Here is a 14,762-nt window from a genome sequence, read left to right on the forward strand (position 1 = left end):
CCCCTCGTCCCACGTTGACACATACAATAATACACCTCCACATTAGGATGGGTCTCAAAGAAGACATGCTAGCGATGGGGTTTGGGGAGAACAGAACAGTAAGAGCCCTCAGAGCAGTTCAGGTAATTTTAATTACAAGTGTGCCCCAAGTAACTTTTTGCCCCAACTGTGCCCTAGGAAATTCAATTTTGTGCCCCAAGTGTGCCTAGCTAGATTACCAAATTGCCCATTGTTCTTGTCTTTTATTTTACAGCTAAAAATATAGATACATTTTCCGAAAATTCTTTCATGTAACTTGCTGAAAATTACACTTCAGTAAATGATACTCAATATCTCAGTACAACTCAATGGAACGAGCGATAGCTTGGTTAGAAAATCACGAGAATGACGCAGACATAGACGATCCCATAGAGGAGTCAGGAGGGAACGTTTTAGGCAGTGCCAGCGAGCCCGGACAGACTCAAAGGTAGGTAAGTTGTTAACAACTTTATTTTATCCTTAGTTTAAATGTGAAATTTGTCATGATGGAATAGTTTAATTTGTAATTTCCAAATTTGCTGCATGCTCGATCTGAGACAGATGCCTTCGAATATCGTTTTTGAAGAAATAATATCTTGTAAAAAAAGGTTGACGATTACAGCCTTATTTATTTTTCTCAGCGTACAGGAAGAAGCCACTTCCGAAATAACACCAGAAGAAAGGGCTGCTAAAGCTGCTGAGGTCCAGCGTAAAATAGCTGAGAGGAGGAGAATTGTAGAGGAGAAGGACAAGCAAGATGCCATTATGAGGGAAAAGATCAGGTAGGCCTATTTGCCTACTTTCAGAACTACTAAATTTCGCTTTCAATTTGAATAGGGTACATATGATTCAGTATTTTCAAATATTCGTGTTACTCTCGAAATGTTTTATCTCTAAATGACAATGATATCTGAATGTTCAACTCACAATTTCTGTTCTCGTCTAGACGGAAGGAAGGGCAGTCCCTGGGGGAGATGAGAGAGAAGCGAGACAGAGATGATGCTAAAGCTCTTGCGGAGGACAGGAGACGCCAGAAAATAGAAGATGAGAAAGCAAGGAAGGCAGTGCTGGACAAGATCAAACAAGACAGGTTCAGTGGAATCATTACAGCTACAACCACAATAACCTCAAACTTTTAAAATTTGTGATAAGAAATTCTGAAGCTTCAATCATGCCTTTAACAGACAATAAATAATTTCATCCGTCTTACTGAAAATAAACATATGAGTTGATCAGTGGTTGAATCCCTATTCGCCACAGAATGAACAAAATGAAGGCGAAGGAAACTGCGAATAAAGAAGAAGTAGCCCCACAACCAGCTCCCCAAGCCGCCGCCCCACAACCCGCTAAAGAGTATGATGAGTGCAGATTGCAACTACGCCTTCCCACCGGTACGTAGATTTAGTTAACCAAACACAGAACTATCAAGCCACATTTAAAGAATTGAATTAAGTTTTACCTTAACCGTTTAAGTGCCAAAATATTACAGATACAAAGGGTATTGAACATTAACTTCCGCAGGCCAAGCACTAGTAAACTCCTTCAAAGCAGAAGACACACTCGGTGACGTAGTGGCCTTTGTACGTGACACAGCAAAACTCGACACTTTTGGTCTTATGACGTCATTTCCCAGAAAACAGTTTCAACCATCAGACTACGGGTTCAGTCTGAAATCTCTTGGTTTATGTCCCTCTTCGGTGGTTATCGTATCTAAGCAATAGTACTGATACGATGAGGCTGAGGGTCATATTTGTATTATGATAGCCCGAATTTTATTTAATTGTTTTGTAAATTAAATTTGTCATTATGTTATTAGTTTAATCCATTGCTTATTACATATTAACATTCTTGCTTCATTTTAAAATAAACTTTACTCAAAATAACGGTTATGTGTGCTCATAGTCATACAACACCTCTTATCGCGACTGCGATACGAGGTATACATTTACAACGTGTAGCAAAACATATAGGTGGAAATAAATTCGGTCAGTCCAAAGTCTTTTATTGATTTCTAGTACTCGTAATTTGCACCAGCTTTTATGTGCCTTCAACTTCATTACAGGATTTGTACAGATTTTTAACAAATCAGTTTCAAGTTTTGTTCTCTTAAAATTATTCGAAAAATGTGCGGGCAAACATCTTGATCTAGTGCAATGGACATCAGGACAATGAGGACATGTATTATTGACATTGTATCGCGTCGTGACCCCCACGGCCGTTCCACATGGTTATTGTTATTATGATATAGGGGGAGCCGCGCACTCGTGCGCGGCGGGTCATACAACGTACTATGACAATAAAATTGAAGTAGACGTTAATTATGAACAGTTTAATAATAATCGCGTCTAAATATCTTCGAAGTAGCGCACGCCTAACTGTCACCAAGATGTAAATCAGATCGAACGAGAAATTTACTAATTTCTCGTTCGATCTAATTTCTCGTTCGATCAGCTAATTTCTCGTCCGATCTGATTTACATCTTGGTGACAGTTATTCCTTAATTGACGATGCCAATTCATCGCAGCTCACCGATTACATAATTGAGTGCGCGGCCCAGTAACGCATCGCGCTATACAAGGTATTATTATGTGGGGCCATCTACTTAGGACGTCAGGCAAACAGGGAGGGTGTGGTTTTGAAAATAAGGACACACCCGGAAACAGAAAGGGGGAGGGGGTGATATGAAAATCTTTGTAGCGCGATGCGTTACTGTGCCGAGCTGAGATGAATTGACATCGTCAATTAAGAAAATCTGCGATTTTGGCGGACGTCTTCACATATAGTATAGCTATGAGTCTACGCGTACTGCGTGACGCGCTTGTTTCACAAGTAAAATAGACGTCCTAAGTAGATGCCCTTATGTTAACGAGTGATACTTGCAAAATATTTGTTCCATATACAGGACCGTCGACGAGTCCAACTCGGCGCGCGTCCTGTTAGGTTGTAAACCTACAACCCTTATGGCGCGGCGCGCACTGTACTCAGTAATATTGCGAGCGTGCTAAATCACCTCACTGTCTTGTGTCTAGTGCACTCGAAATTGTTTTAATGCGATGTAATAAGTCTTATTCGAAATCAGCGTAAAAATACTTTGGTTTAGCTTACTTTTACTATCCCACAGCTCACTCATAAAACAGGAACGTATAAGCATGAAGCATGTACACAGAGCGGTCGAAATATAATCGCGCCTTTGATTTAATATTATATTGTATATAGGGCTTTTGCTTTATTGAATTATTTTACGACACAATATAAACAGTAAAAGGATACAGAATTATGTATTATGGGGATGAGGAGGGGATGAAGCTGAAAATATGATTGCAGGTACTGACTTGATTTTAAAATTCGCTGCACCCAGATCAGGGGCTTGCTCCACTCTCCAGCAGTTATCGAACGTTTGGATAACATCATCATTTAGCTTCTAAACGATGGGCTTCGAATTTTTGTCAATTTCCGTTTCATGCCCTAAATCTAAATATAATCGTGTTTTCAGCAGCGAGTCCATATTAGTAGAGGCTCTTACGGGCAAAAAGACGTGTTTTCTGCTACGAGTTTAGAGACCTAACCGCTAATTGGACACAATAGTATGATGTCTAAGGATCGATAATATGTTAAGAATTATAAATTTGGCCTTATTAGTCACGTGCTATATCAATGCGCGTTTTAAACTTTGACAGTCTATTACTCTAAGGCAAATAAAGTAATTATATTCATATTTTGTCAGCAATAAGATCACATTGTTTTTTATTTGGTGTGAAAATATGAGCTAGAACGGACATAATCTCGCTGAGTTATAGCTGTTTGAAATTTATGATGAACGCGCGGATGCCAATTGATAACAACTAAATGCTTTTGCGCGTAGTGCGCGTCGAAAATTTGGCAAAAACGCTTGCGGAGTGACAATATTCAAACTTCGATAAAGTATATGAACTGGGTACCTCTTGGAAAGGAAAAATTTAGGCAAACACAATGTGACTATTTTTGGGTTAATTTAATACAACTGCAAAAAATTATTCAAACTTCAAGCAAAAAAGTCAAAATTTTTACCACTTTTTTGGATTTTTACCCCCAAAAAAATAGAGGGATTTTTTAAATTTTTAAACCAACTTGTGCGGCTGTGTTTTAGCTATCTCCATGCAAGTTTTGCCGACATGCCAACAAAATTAACTTGTTCAAAATATCAAAAAACATGGTTTTTTGGCCTATTTTTGGCCCAAAAATCGTTTTTTTTTGCGATTTTACCCCCCAAAAAGTCAGTCCTATCATCTTAAAACCACTTTTAATCGATTCTACGGTCAAAAATACGTCTAGTAAGGTGTATCTGGGGTCCCTAGCGTATGGAGCAGACAATGCCCGTAAGAGCCTCTACTATATTGTGTGAGCTGTACAATAAGCTATTTATTAGTTATTTAGAATATATATTCGCATTTATCCACACTATATTTACATTACACGTACAACGTGATATCGTTATCAGTGCTTTTTATTGTCTTAAAGGAAAAACAGTTCTGGATCGCATACTGATATCTCTGTGGTAGCTTGATATGAGTCATAGATTTTTCTGAAAGTACATGTACAGTGGTGGATTGAGGGGCCACTGGCCAGGATCCTCTCTGTTGAGACACCTATCTGCTATTCTGTATTCCCTTGTTTTATTTTCTTTGTTTCCTTTTACTCAAGATAATGGCATTCCCCTGCACTGTACTGTTAGATGCGTGGGATGGGTACGTTGTGTATTTCCTTTTGTTTGCAAATTCACTTTTATTTCAACAGATCTTAGTTCAAATATTCTGCATTTGTTAAACAGAAATCGAGTAGTGATAATGTATTTTGATATGATGAACAAATGTACCACTGTCCATTTTATCCCTGCACAAAAAAAAACTGAAAAAAGACAAAGACAAAAGGGACAAAAGGGACAAGAGGGACAAAAGGGACAAAAAAAGATAATAGGGACAAAAAAGACAAAAAAGACAAAAAAGACGGGGACATTATTATTATTAAATCTAAAATAGCTAATAATTTAATAAATTATTAACAGGCCCCTTAACGTGGGCAATAATATACGCTTTATAAATTATATAAACAAATTGTAGTCTATTTTTCCAATGTTGTTAAGTGTCTCTTTAGATCTGTTTTGGTCTTTCGTGGGAGTTCCCACATTTGTTGGTTGAGAATGCTCAACATAACATACATGATGCTTGACTGCTTTGTTGACCCGGACAGGCACCGGGGGCAGACATCCCAACACCAGTGCGTTGGGACATATTGTTGGTCTGCTTCAGGACGTGTTAGATCCTAGAGAAGCCGCCATCCCCTCTACTGCTTTAGCTCAGCGGCAGCATGAGCCCTGGTTTCCTGCCACATTGGTACCTCTGAAAGTACAGAAAAGTGGCGGATTTCGGGGTCCAGGATACTCCCTCTTTGTTCTTTATGGTGGTCATATTTCTCTGAGATGTTTGCAGAGTCTTTATTTCATGATCTTTCTAGTCGGATAAATCCTGGAGAGCATCGTTTTGTCCCCAAAGAAATTCGACTCTCCTAATGAATGCTTTTTGTGTGCTGTTTTTTGTTAACACTTCATCTAGATAGGAATGTGAGTCTGCCCCACCCAGCTCTTCTTTCAGTTGCAGGTAACTGGCATGGTGTCTTGCACCTCCAGACACAATTGGAGCTGGTGTACGGGAGAATCGATGAAGCTGTTACAGAAACGACAGGCCTCACCACTGCCACCACCCATGATCTTTTGGATATTGGTGCTGCCATGAATGTAGTCCATTATTCGGCTGTCCAGATTTTTACTCGTGTTGTGCCCGAATAAAAAGTTGTTTTTGTCTAGGAGCAGCCCACTGTTTTTGATCTTTGTGATCACACCAAGTATCTTGGTCTCCTTGTTGTTACTGACAGTTCTGCATTGCAGATTTGTTTCGATGCTGTCAATCCAGATCTTATTTTTGTAGCTCATTATGTCTGCCTGAGTGTAATAGGCCAGATCCTTGAAATGTTGCTGCGTTAGGTCTATCATTCTGGTTCCGTGTGACTTATTTTCTTTCCAAAGGAAGTACTTTTTCAGTGACATTGTTAAGACATGAAAGCTTGGTATTCTGCTTTCATCAACTTGGTAGAGGGTAGCTGAAAGATTGTCACCTTGTGTGAGTATTTTGCACATGAATTTAACCGAGAGAGCTTTGAGTTACACATCCAGTGGTGGGAGGTGGAGAGCAAGTTCGGTTAATTCCCTTTGTGGGTTCAGGACTGATCCAGATATTTTTAAAATTATTTTATTCCATAAGCTTTTAAATTGATTGAGACACTTGTGAAGCCAAATAGGTGCTGCGTAGAACAGTTTAGTGAGGACCATTGTCTTAAGGAGGAGAGTGAGGCTGTAAACGTTTAGACCGTAGTTGCGGTTAGTTGATTTTGTTATTAATCCCCACTTTCTTTTGCATTCTTTAAGTTTTTGAGACGCATATTTCTTGAAATTGAGGTCTTCATCTACTATTACCCCAAGGACCTTCGTACTTTGAACGTAGTTGATGCTTTTCCCATTAATACATAATCCTGCAGGTTTCTGTTCTTCATTATAGGCTGCAGTTTTCAATATTATTGCCTCTGTTTTATTTGTATCACAGTTCACTACTAGCTTGTTCTTGATGCACCACTTGCTGAGGTGGTCACATACCATCTGCATTTTTTCATGGCATCCGGAGATGTTCTCAAAGGAAATCGTAAGTGTACCGTCATCAGCAAATTTGTAGCAGCTTAGATATCTTTTTACCTCTTCCGGGGTGTTGTGCGTCATGTCTGCTATGTATAGGATAAAGAGGAGAGGTGAGAGTACAGCCCCCTGAGGTAGTCCAAATATTGTACATTTTCTTTTTCTCCTTTATAGTTGTTCACTTTTAGACATATCGTCCGGTTGAACAGGAAACTTCTCAGCACGTTAAGAATATTTCCTTGAATACCGAGAGTTGATAGTTTGACACATAGTGATGGAAGATGAACACTGTCAAATGCCTTTTCGACGGGGACAAAAAGGACAAAATGGACAAAAAAGACAGGGACAAAATGGACAAAATGGACAAAAAGGACAGGGACAAACGAGACAAATGTTCAGGAAAAAGAGGAGGAATAAGAAAATCTTGATTAGAGGTCGGGCATGCTTTATCTCCTACTTCATAGGAAAAAGCGAATACCCATTAGCTCGATATTGTCGGCATATTGTTAACGGAAAAGTAATTGTGTGGGTCTGGGTATCTGCTACTGGCCGCTATGAGCGTTATGATATTAAAAGATGATGACTTTTTTGATATCACCACTTGATTAATGGGATTAATGAAATATTGACTGAACCGTGTACACATTTATTTATGTGATGCCGTTGATGAATTCTGCTTATTTCAGTCCCTTCAGTGGTTTCAGTTGATTCTAAGTACAGCAAAACACTGACATGAAAATCTAAATTGTTGATGTCGAGTAGAATATATACATTCTCTACATTTGAGCTTGTCTAATTTTTTGTCTCATTTGTCCAAAATTTGTGTCCCTTTTGTCCCTTTTGTCCCTAGTATTGTCCATTTTGTCCCCAAAACACTGTCCTTCACAAAAAAATGTAAAAAAAGACAAAGACAAAATGGACAAAATGGACAGTGGTACCCCCCCCCGGCCCCCCCCCCCCCCCCTTCATCACAAATTAATGCTCTCTCATAACGTTTGGAACTCGAAAAGCCTGCTTTATTAGCCGACAACTTTTCTTCCTTCAAACCTTTTCTCCTCTGAAACCTCTTTTCTAATATCATACATACATTTAGGAACACCATTGACGTTGCATCTCCCATTTTGGTAAGTTCAGCTTTTTTAGACTCATTCAGTTATTTAAATTGGTAAAGACAATGCCATGTGTTGAATGTTCACGTCATTGTTATCTGATTTATAATTGCTAACGATTGAAATTACCAGTTTAATAATTAATCATAATATTATAGTTACAAGGAAGATTGTGGATAATCTTTCTTGAATAAGTTTGAAAACGCTTTCACTTGTAAAACAATGCCAAATACAGCCCACAGACTAGAGGTGAGATCCGCAGGTTGGCCACTGCTTCAGCTATCACTAAAATGCCAGAACTGGCCCTGATTCAAGCTCAAAAGATCCGAACGTATGAGTGTCAAAAATAGATATAATGACTAATGTATCACGGTAATCTTTCATTCAAGTTTTAGCCAAAATACACTGCATATAAAAAGTTCCCTCGAACCAGATTTGAACTGGTGACCTAAGGATTACTAGGGGTGAAACCGTTACAGTCCTCCGCTCTGCCAACTGAGCTACCAAGGGTGTATCTCATTCTGAATTCAAATGACCAGGTTTTGAAACTGTGCAGAAAAAATTCAATACTTTAGAATTCCTACTGTATGTAATATACATGTTTCTACTGTATCGAATTTCTTCCGCACAATTTCAAATTTTTTATATGCAGTGTCACCTCGCTCTAGTCTGTGGGCTGTATTGTTTTACATGTGATAGCGTTTTAAAACTTACTCAAGAGAGATTTCATCCACAATGAATTATATGATCTATAGGTGCAAATGAAGTCGAAATTTTGAGGTTAACCTGTAATTACATGTAAGACTTGAACTTAAACTTAAAAAAGGTAAATCCTAACTTTTGGAAAAGACTGGCAACACCCAGGATCTAAGACGTGGCTCTGGTGTTTTGATATTTGTTCTTGAAGTATGAGGTAACCCAAATAGTGCTTATTAACCCAAGTAGTGCTTATTTTACAGTCATAGAAACACTTATTGTTTTAAGCATCATTATGGCTTTCCCAGAAACTAATCGTGTGTTGCACAGTACTTGTTTCAGTATCAGGAGTATTCACAAGTACGCCAGAATGACGTATATGTTTCGCTGTGGAAAAAGAAAGTTAGATATCAAAAATCTGAGATGTAGCCAGTCTATAAAATCCTTTCAGGTAAGTCCTAGTCCGTTTAAGATAATAATGGCTTTACAAATCTCAAATAAATCTTTAAAAAATAAATTTTCTTCGCAACTATGTCGTGATTGCAACAATAAATATGTCCTCCATATTTTAAGTCAAAACAGTGATATCTGGATCGTGGAAAGCTGAAATTTGAAAATGTCCATACTGGCTCTAGTACTTTGATGGCGACTTGTGTCACTCTCACCGACAAAAATTCAGTCAAAACCTCGAAATTTCGGTCAAGGAGACAGCAGAAAAGCTTCTTGTCAAAAATCTTCCAAAATCTCATTTTATATATTCTTGATGATTTTCCGTTTATCAAAGCTTTGTTTGGGAATAGAACTTTGAATACTACAATCGTGTCTTTCGCCATCGTCAGTAACCTTGCTAGATGATCATTGAAGAAAAATTCAGTCAAAGCAAGGAAATTTGGGTTGCGGAAAACCGAAATTTGAAAATGTCCTACTGGTAGGACATATTCAAAATTTTCATTGCATCAAAGTTTCCTCCGGATATACTGGTTATAGTACCTTGATGGCGACTTGTTTCACCCTCACCGACCTCACTGATTGGTCACTGGTCAACAATTCAATCAAAACCTCGAAATTTCGGTCAATGAGACGGCAGAAAAGCTTCTTGTCAAAAATCTTCCAAAATCTCATTTAATAATTTGATGATTTTCCGTTTATCAAAGCTTTATTTGGGAATAGAATTTTGAATACTAGAATCGTGTCTTGTGCCATCTTCAGTGACCTTGCTAGATGGTCATTCAAGGAAAATTCCGTCAAAACAATGAAATTTGGGTCGTGGATGGCTGAAATCTGAAAATGTTCATAATTTACCTTCCATCAAAGTTTTCTCTTCTAGTACCTCGATGGTTACTTGTGTCACTCACACTGACCTCACCGATCGGTCACCTGTTACCAGAGCAGCAATTCACTGAGTGCAGACATAATCCTAGTAGATAGCATTCTGGATCCTGATTGGTTGCTGTCGAGTGTCGACCTATGACAGCGCTCCATTTATAACATACACTCACGCCGGGTTTATGTAGTTCATCAGTTAGCTATTGTATGAAAAATTTATTAAGCACACACATACACTGATACATTGTCATTATATTCCTTTCAACTTCAAGGATATCAATACACTGCACTGTTCTCCTTGTATTCGCTATATTCATGTAAAAATGTCCACTCTGTAATCTGTAGTGACTACGTATTATAACACCTTAATGAGACGTCCTTATTAACTAACATTCATTTATTTGTGTTCTACAATCTCCTTGTTATGTGTTATGAACAGTTTTTTAGTCACAAAAAACATGCGCACTCATAAACTTGTCCCCACAAATATTGAGGGCATGTTTATTGTTGCAATAACGTAGTCGCCAAGAAATTTACTTATGGAAAGTTTTTTGAAGTCTGTAAAGCCATCTTTAGCTAAAACGAGATGAGATCTTGATTAGCACTTTAACCTGAAAGAATGTTACGGGTCGGTTACATCTCAGATGTCTGGTATTTCCTTTTTCCACAGGTAAGCGAGACGTTCACGTCATTCTGGTGTACTGGCGACTACTCTTGCTGTACTATGCGACACACAGTTGTTCTAGGATGATGAGAGTTAGTTTATGGGAAATAAAAGCTCTGTTACGATGCTTAAAACGATTAATGATCAAATGTTTACGAATTCTTGAACTCCGTTAAAGTCACGAAGTTTGATAACCAAAAAAAAAACTATGTACTTGCAAAAACGTTGGGATTTATAATGTTTTGTGGGGATTCCATATTGTCAGCTGACGACGATTAACAAATGTTTATTGAAAGCTTCTACAAGTTAAACTATCGTATCACTTATATGTTTCTAACCCAACTCCATTCAGTCATATTGTCAATATTGCTCGATATTAATTTCTCAGAAATTTTCCAAGTTCTCCCCCTTGTACCCACTTGGAGTTCTATAACTGTTAAGTGTGAGCACTACTTCAAAATGTCCGGTCTTATCCACCGGATCCTTAAATCAATACAATAAATTGTTATTTTTCATTTCACATTGCTAAATTTTAATCCTGAAAGGAAATTTCCCGAAATATTCCAGAACGCCTACAATCTACAACCCCTCTCTCGAACCACACTTATTTCGAAAAAAAGCTGCCTTATTGAATCGTTCTATTCTATAACATAATATAATCTCTATTGTTAAATTGTTTTTAGGCCTTTCGATCGAGCAAACTTCCCAACAAAATTTTCCTGCGGCAAAGTTAAGAGCCAATATTTTAACTTTGTCCAAAATTTCAACTTCATTTGTTAAATTGTTTTAAGGCCTTTCGATTTAGCAAACTTCCCAAAAAAAATTTTCCTGCGGCAAAGTTAAGTAAAGAGCCAATATTTCAACTTTGTCCAAAATTTCAACTTCATTTGCTCCTAGATACATCATATACACATATAGTTCATTGTGGATAAAATCTCTTTAGAGTGAGTTATGAGCGCTTTCAAACCAATACAAATAATCTCACCTCTAGTCTGTAGCTGTGGGATGTGCAGGTTGGCCACTGCTTCAGCTATCGCTACAAATGCCACACCTGGCCCTGATCCAAGCTCAAAAATATTTATGTGAGTTAAAAATAGATACAATTTATCACCATAATCAATTATTCGAGTTTTAGCAGAAATACACTGCACATAAAAAGTTCCCTCGAACCAGATTTGAACTGGTGACCTAAGGATAACTAGGGATTAAACCGTTACAGTCCTCCGCTCTGCCAACTGAGCTACCAAGGGTATACCACATTTTGAATTCAAATATTTATATTTTGAAATATGAGAAGACATCACAGTAGAAATTTGGTAAATCACAGTCTCAATGTTTAAGAAATCCAATCAGTCTTCATTCTTAAAGAAAAATGAATGCACCAAATGAACAGATTCCATACGGAGTTTTGCCTTGCAATGTTAAACTCAAATTCTGAAGCATCATAGCACATGGCTTGCAAATTGCAAGTCGTGACGTTAAAGCTAAGTTGAGTTCTTAACAAAAGTCACTTGAGTGCCACTATACTGTACTAATTAGTGCAAGCCAATCATCTCGGAGCGAAGCACCAACACCATAACTGATTATGAAATTAATCGAATTCTATAAATGTTGACTTATTTCAGTATCATCATGACAGTGGCTTTTAAGCTACTAATTAGTCTATTGATAAACTATACAAATTAAAAATGAAATTTAATTAGATTATAATGATTTACCAAGATTCTACTGTATTCTTACTTTATTCTTCGCAAAATTTAAAAATATAGGTATTTGAATTCTTATTTAAAAATTAGCAAAAATACACCGCATGAAAAAAGTTCCCTCGAACCAGATTTGAACTGGTGACCTAAGGATTACTAGGGATAAAGCCGTTACAGTCCTCCGCTCTGCCAACTGAGCTACCAAGGGGATGTACGTTTGAGAATTTGAATGAATTTAAATTGAAATCTAATACAGTAGAAACTTGGTGAATCACATTAATCTCAATTAAATTTGTATTATTTTATTTACACGAAATTAGTATATATATGTATAAATGTAAGTTTCTACTGTGTTGGATTGCCTCTTAGCAATATTAAATAATGAATATAATTATTTGAATTCTAAATGATGTACCCCCTTGGTAGCTCAGTTGGCAGAGCGGAGGACTGTAACGGTTTCATCCCTAGTAATCCTTAGGTCACCAGTTCAAATCTGGTTCGAGGGAACTTTTTATATGCAGTGTATTTCTGCTAAAACTCGAATAAATGATTATGGAATATGGTGATAAATTATATCTAATTTTAACTCACATAAATAGTTTTGAGCTTGGATTAGGGCCAGGTGTGGCATTTGTAGCGTTAGCTGAAGCAGTGGCCAACCTGCACATCCCACAGCAACACAACCTGCACATCTCACCTATAATAGTCTGTGTGCTGTATTGTTTTACATATGAAAGCGTTTTAAAACTTACCCAATAAAGTCTTCATCCACAATCTTCCTTATAACTATAATATGATCATTGATCAATTAATAAACTTGTAAATTAAATCATTAGCTACTATAGATTAAATAATAATGATGTGAACTTTACCTCAAAGCAAATTTTAGTGACTTCGTGAGTCTAAAAAAGCTGAACTTAGCAAAATGGGGAACGCAAGGACAATGAATTTCCTGAATCTCAGTCTGATTTAAGGAAGAGGAGGTTAAGACTGAGATTTCTCTTAAAAATCCCGGTAAAATTGGTATTTTGGCCGGGACCGGGATTTGGTAAAAAGTCCAATCCCGGCTACGGCCGGGCCCCGGTACCGGGATCACGGTCGATCTCTGGTTTGACTTGTGTTCATTTACTGCTTCGTTACATATCAAAATGAATTAATACATTAATATATTATGCTAACTTAACTTATTAATATCATCTATTGAATTAACACATTACACGTTAACTTTAACTTATATCAATTTTATTATTTCTTTGCTATTGTCTCTGCTGTCTAAACTAAACGATATGTCAAGAGTGTATCAAATTAAGAGTGTATTAAATGAATACAATGCTATATAAGCCATGACCAAACAATTATAATTCCTATTAAGCTGTAATTTAACTAACTAAACTAAACTTTTAAACTAAACTTTCGCACACAGGTGAATGTTAATGATGTGTAACATGTAGGCAGCAAGGCAGCCAGTTGCCGTATCATGGCAAATAACAACAACTCCGGGCACTACTCAGGCTGGTTGGGGGGGTATGCTAAAAGTGTAGCGGGGACTGTGTCCGCTTTTACTCAGGACATACTCGAGGAAACAAGAGCTGACACTCAAGGTATGCGTGTGTGCTTCTTTGTTTGCTGTGTTATCGTATCACATTCTAAACACTATTATATACTTTACTATACTTTCAGAAGAACAAATATTTCTTTCCATATTTCTTCTGGCACTTGATATTGATCCTACGATCAGTTTCCAGTAGCAGTCAATCAAATCAACGTCACATTTCTAAACCAATCAGGCTCAGTTCCAATTACCCTGGTTAATTATCTTTATGGTATCGAACTGAGGATAAAGCTCTTAACTCCCCCATTTCAGATGTCAACTCTCTGTTGAAGGTATCCAATGAGAGAGTAGTTGAAAGTGAGGGTAAAATACAATCTCTCGAATCAGAGGTAATGTTTATAAACAGGATTAAAGATAAATTTGTCAATGAGAGCCCTAATACTCACGTCTTGACTATACATCAATAGAGAAACAAATAAATAGTGTGCAAGAATGTTTTTTAAATAAAAATTTAAAAAATCATAAAAATTTAACTGAATCTATATGTTTATTATCAATTATTATCAAACATGTCAATCTTACAAATGTCAACAATCCTAAAATAATTTAGAACCTAAACGTGATCCTTTGTAAGAGTATATGTCCCAAAAGTCAAATTGACTTGTACTCAAGTATAAAGTCGAACAATTTACTCCAATAACCACGGTTACTAGCAAGTTCTCTCAAATGAAGAATATCATCATACGACTCCAGCAAGATGAAACGCTTCCAGAGGTCAACCTTCAGGTGGTGTAGGAGGTTACGTCTGTGAGCCCCGAGTCTACCAACTTCACTACACATCTCGACAGCAAAGCACAGCGCAGCTTGAGCTGGTGATCTTTCATCGCTCCTCAGTATGTGTCCTAGCATCTTCCACCTAGATAACTCAGCACGCTCAGACATAGGGGTAGAGTTACTCTGTTTGTATAGGGTATCT

The 14,762-nt window shown here is 37.4% G+C and overlaps 2 protein-coding genes and 4 non-coding genes across 6 annotated transcripts in view; 3 read left to right on the forward strand and 3 right to left on the reverse strand.

The window, feature by feature from the left end:
* Positions 1-44: 44 nt before the first annotated feature.
* On the forward strand, positions 45-1,866 carry LOC134819005 (UBX domain-containing protein 1-like). The gene is made up of 6 exons (XM_063828756.1): positions 45-122; positions 339-466; positions 660-800; positions 965-1,108; positions 1,279-1,409; positions 1,540-1,866. Exons 1-6 carry the CDS (start codon positions 48-50, stop codon positions 1,737-1,739), a joined length of 819 nt encoding a protein of 272 aa, XP_063684826.1. The 5' UTR covers positions 45-47; the 3' UTR covers positions 1,740-1,866.
* A 5,950-nt stretch (positions 1,867-7,816) lies between these two features.
* The window catches only part of LOC134818482 (thyroid receptor-interacting protein 11-like), a 54,016-nt gene continuing 47,070 nt past the window's right edge, over positions 7,817-14,762 (forward strand). Inside the window, exons 1-3 of the mRNA XM_063828068.1 lie at positions 7,817-7,860; positions 13,658-13,835; positions 14,099-14,175. Of these exons, the coding sequence (XP_063684138.1) occupies positions 13,712-13,835; positions 14,099-14,175 (201 nt within the window). The 5' untranslated portion in view covers positions 7,817-7,860; positions 13,658-13,711. The remainder of the gene's footprint in view (positions 7,861-13,657; positions 13,836-14,098; positions 14,176-14,762) is intronic.
* Trnay-gua (transfer RNA tyrosine (anticodon GUA)) lies at positions 8,266-8,355 on the reverse strand. The gene is given in 2 exon segments: positions 8,266-8,301; positions 8,319-8,355. It is a non-coding gene; the product is annotated as a tRNA-Tyr (tRNA).
* Trnay-gua (transfer RNA tyrosine (anticodon GUA)) lies at positions 11,692-11,781 on the reverse strand. The gene is given in 2 exon segments: positions 11,692-11,727; positions 11,745-11,781. It is a non-coding gene; the product is annotated as a tRNA-Tyr (tRNA).
* Positions 12,353-12,442, reverse strand: Trnay-gua (transfer RNA tyrosine (anticodon GUA)). The gene is given in 2 exon segments: positions 12,353-12,388; positions 12,406-12,442. It is a non-coding gene; the product is annotated as a tRNA-Tyr (tRNA).
* On the forward strand, positions 12,651-12,740 carry Trnay-gua (transfer RNA tyrosine (anticodon GUA)). Its single transcript is given in 2 exon segments — positions 12,651-12,687; positions 12,705-12,740. It is a non-coding gene; the product is annotated as a tRNA-Tyr (tRNA).

Source organism: Bolinopsis microptera, chromosome 7, assembly GCF_026151205.1.
Source record: "Bolinopsis microptera isolate Bmic1 chromosome 7, MBARI_Bmic_1.0, whole genome shotgun sequence".
In the NCBI taxonomy this organism is placed as follows: Eukaryota; Metazoa; Ctenophora; class Tentaculata; order Lobata; family Bolinopsidae; genus Bolinopsis; species Bolinopsis microptera.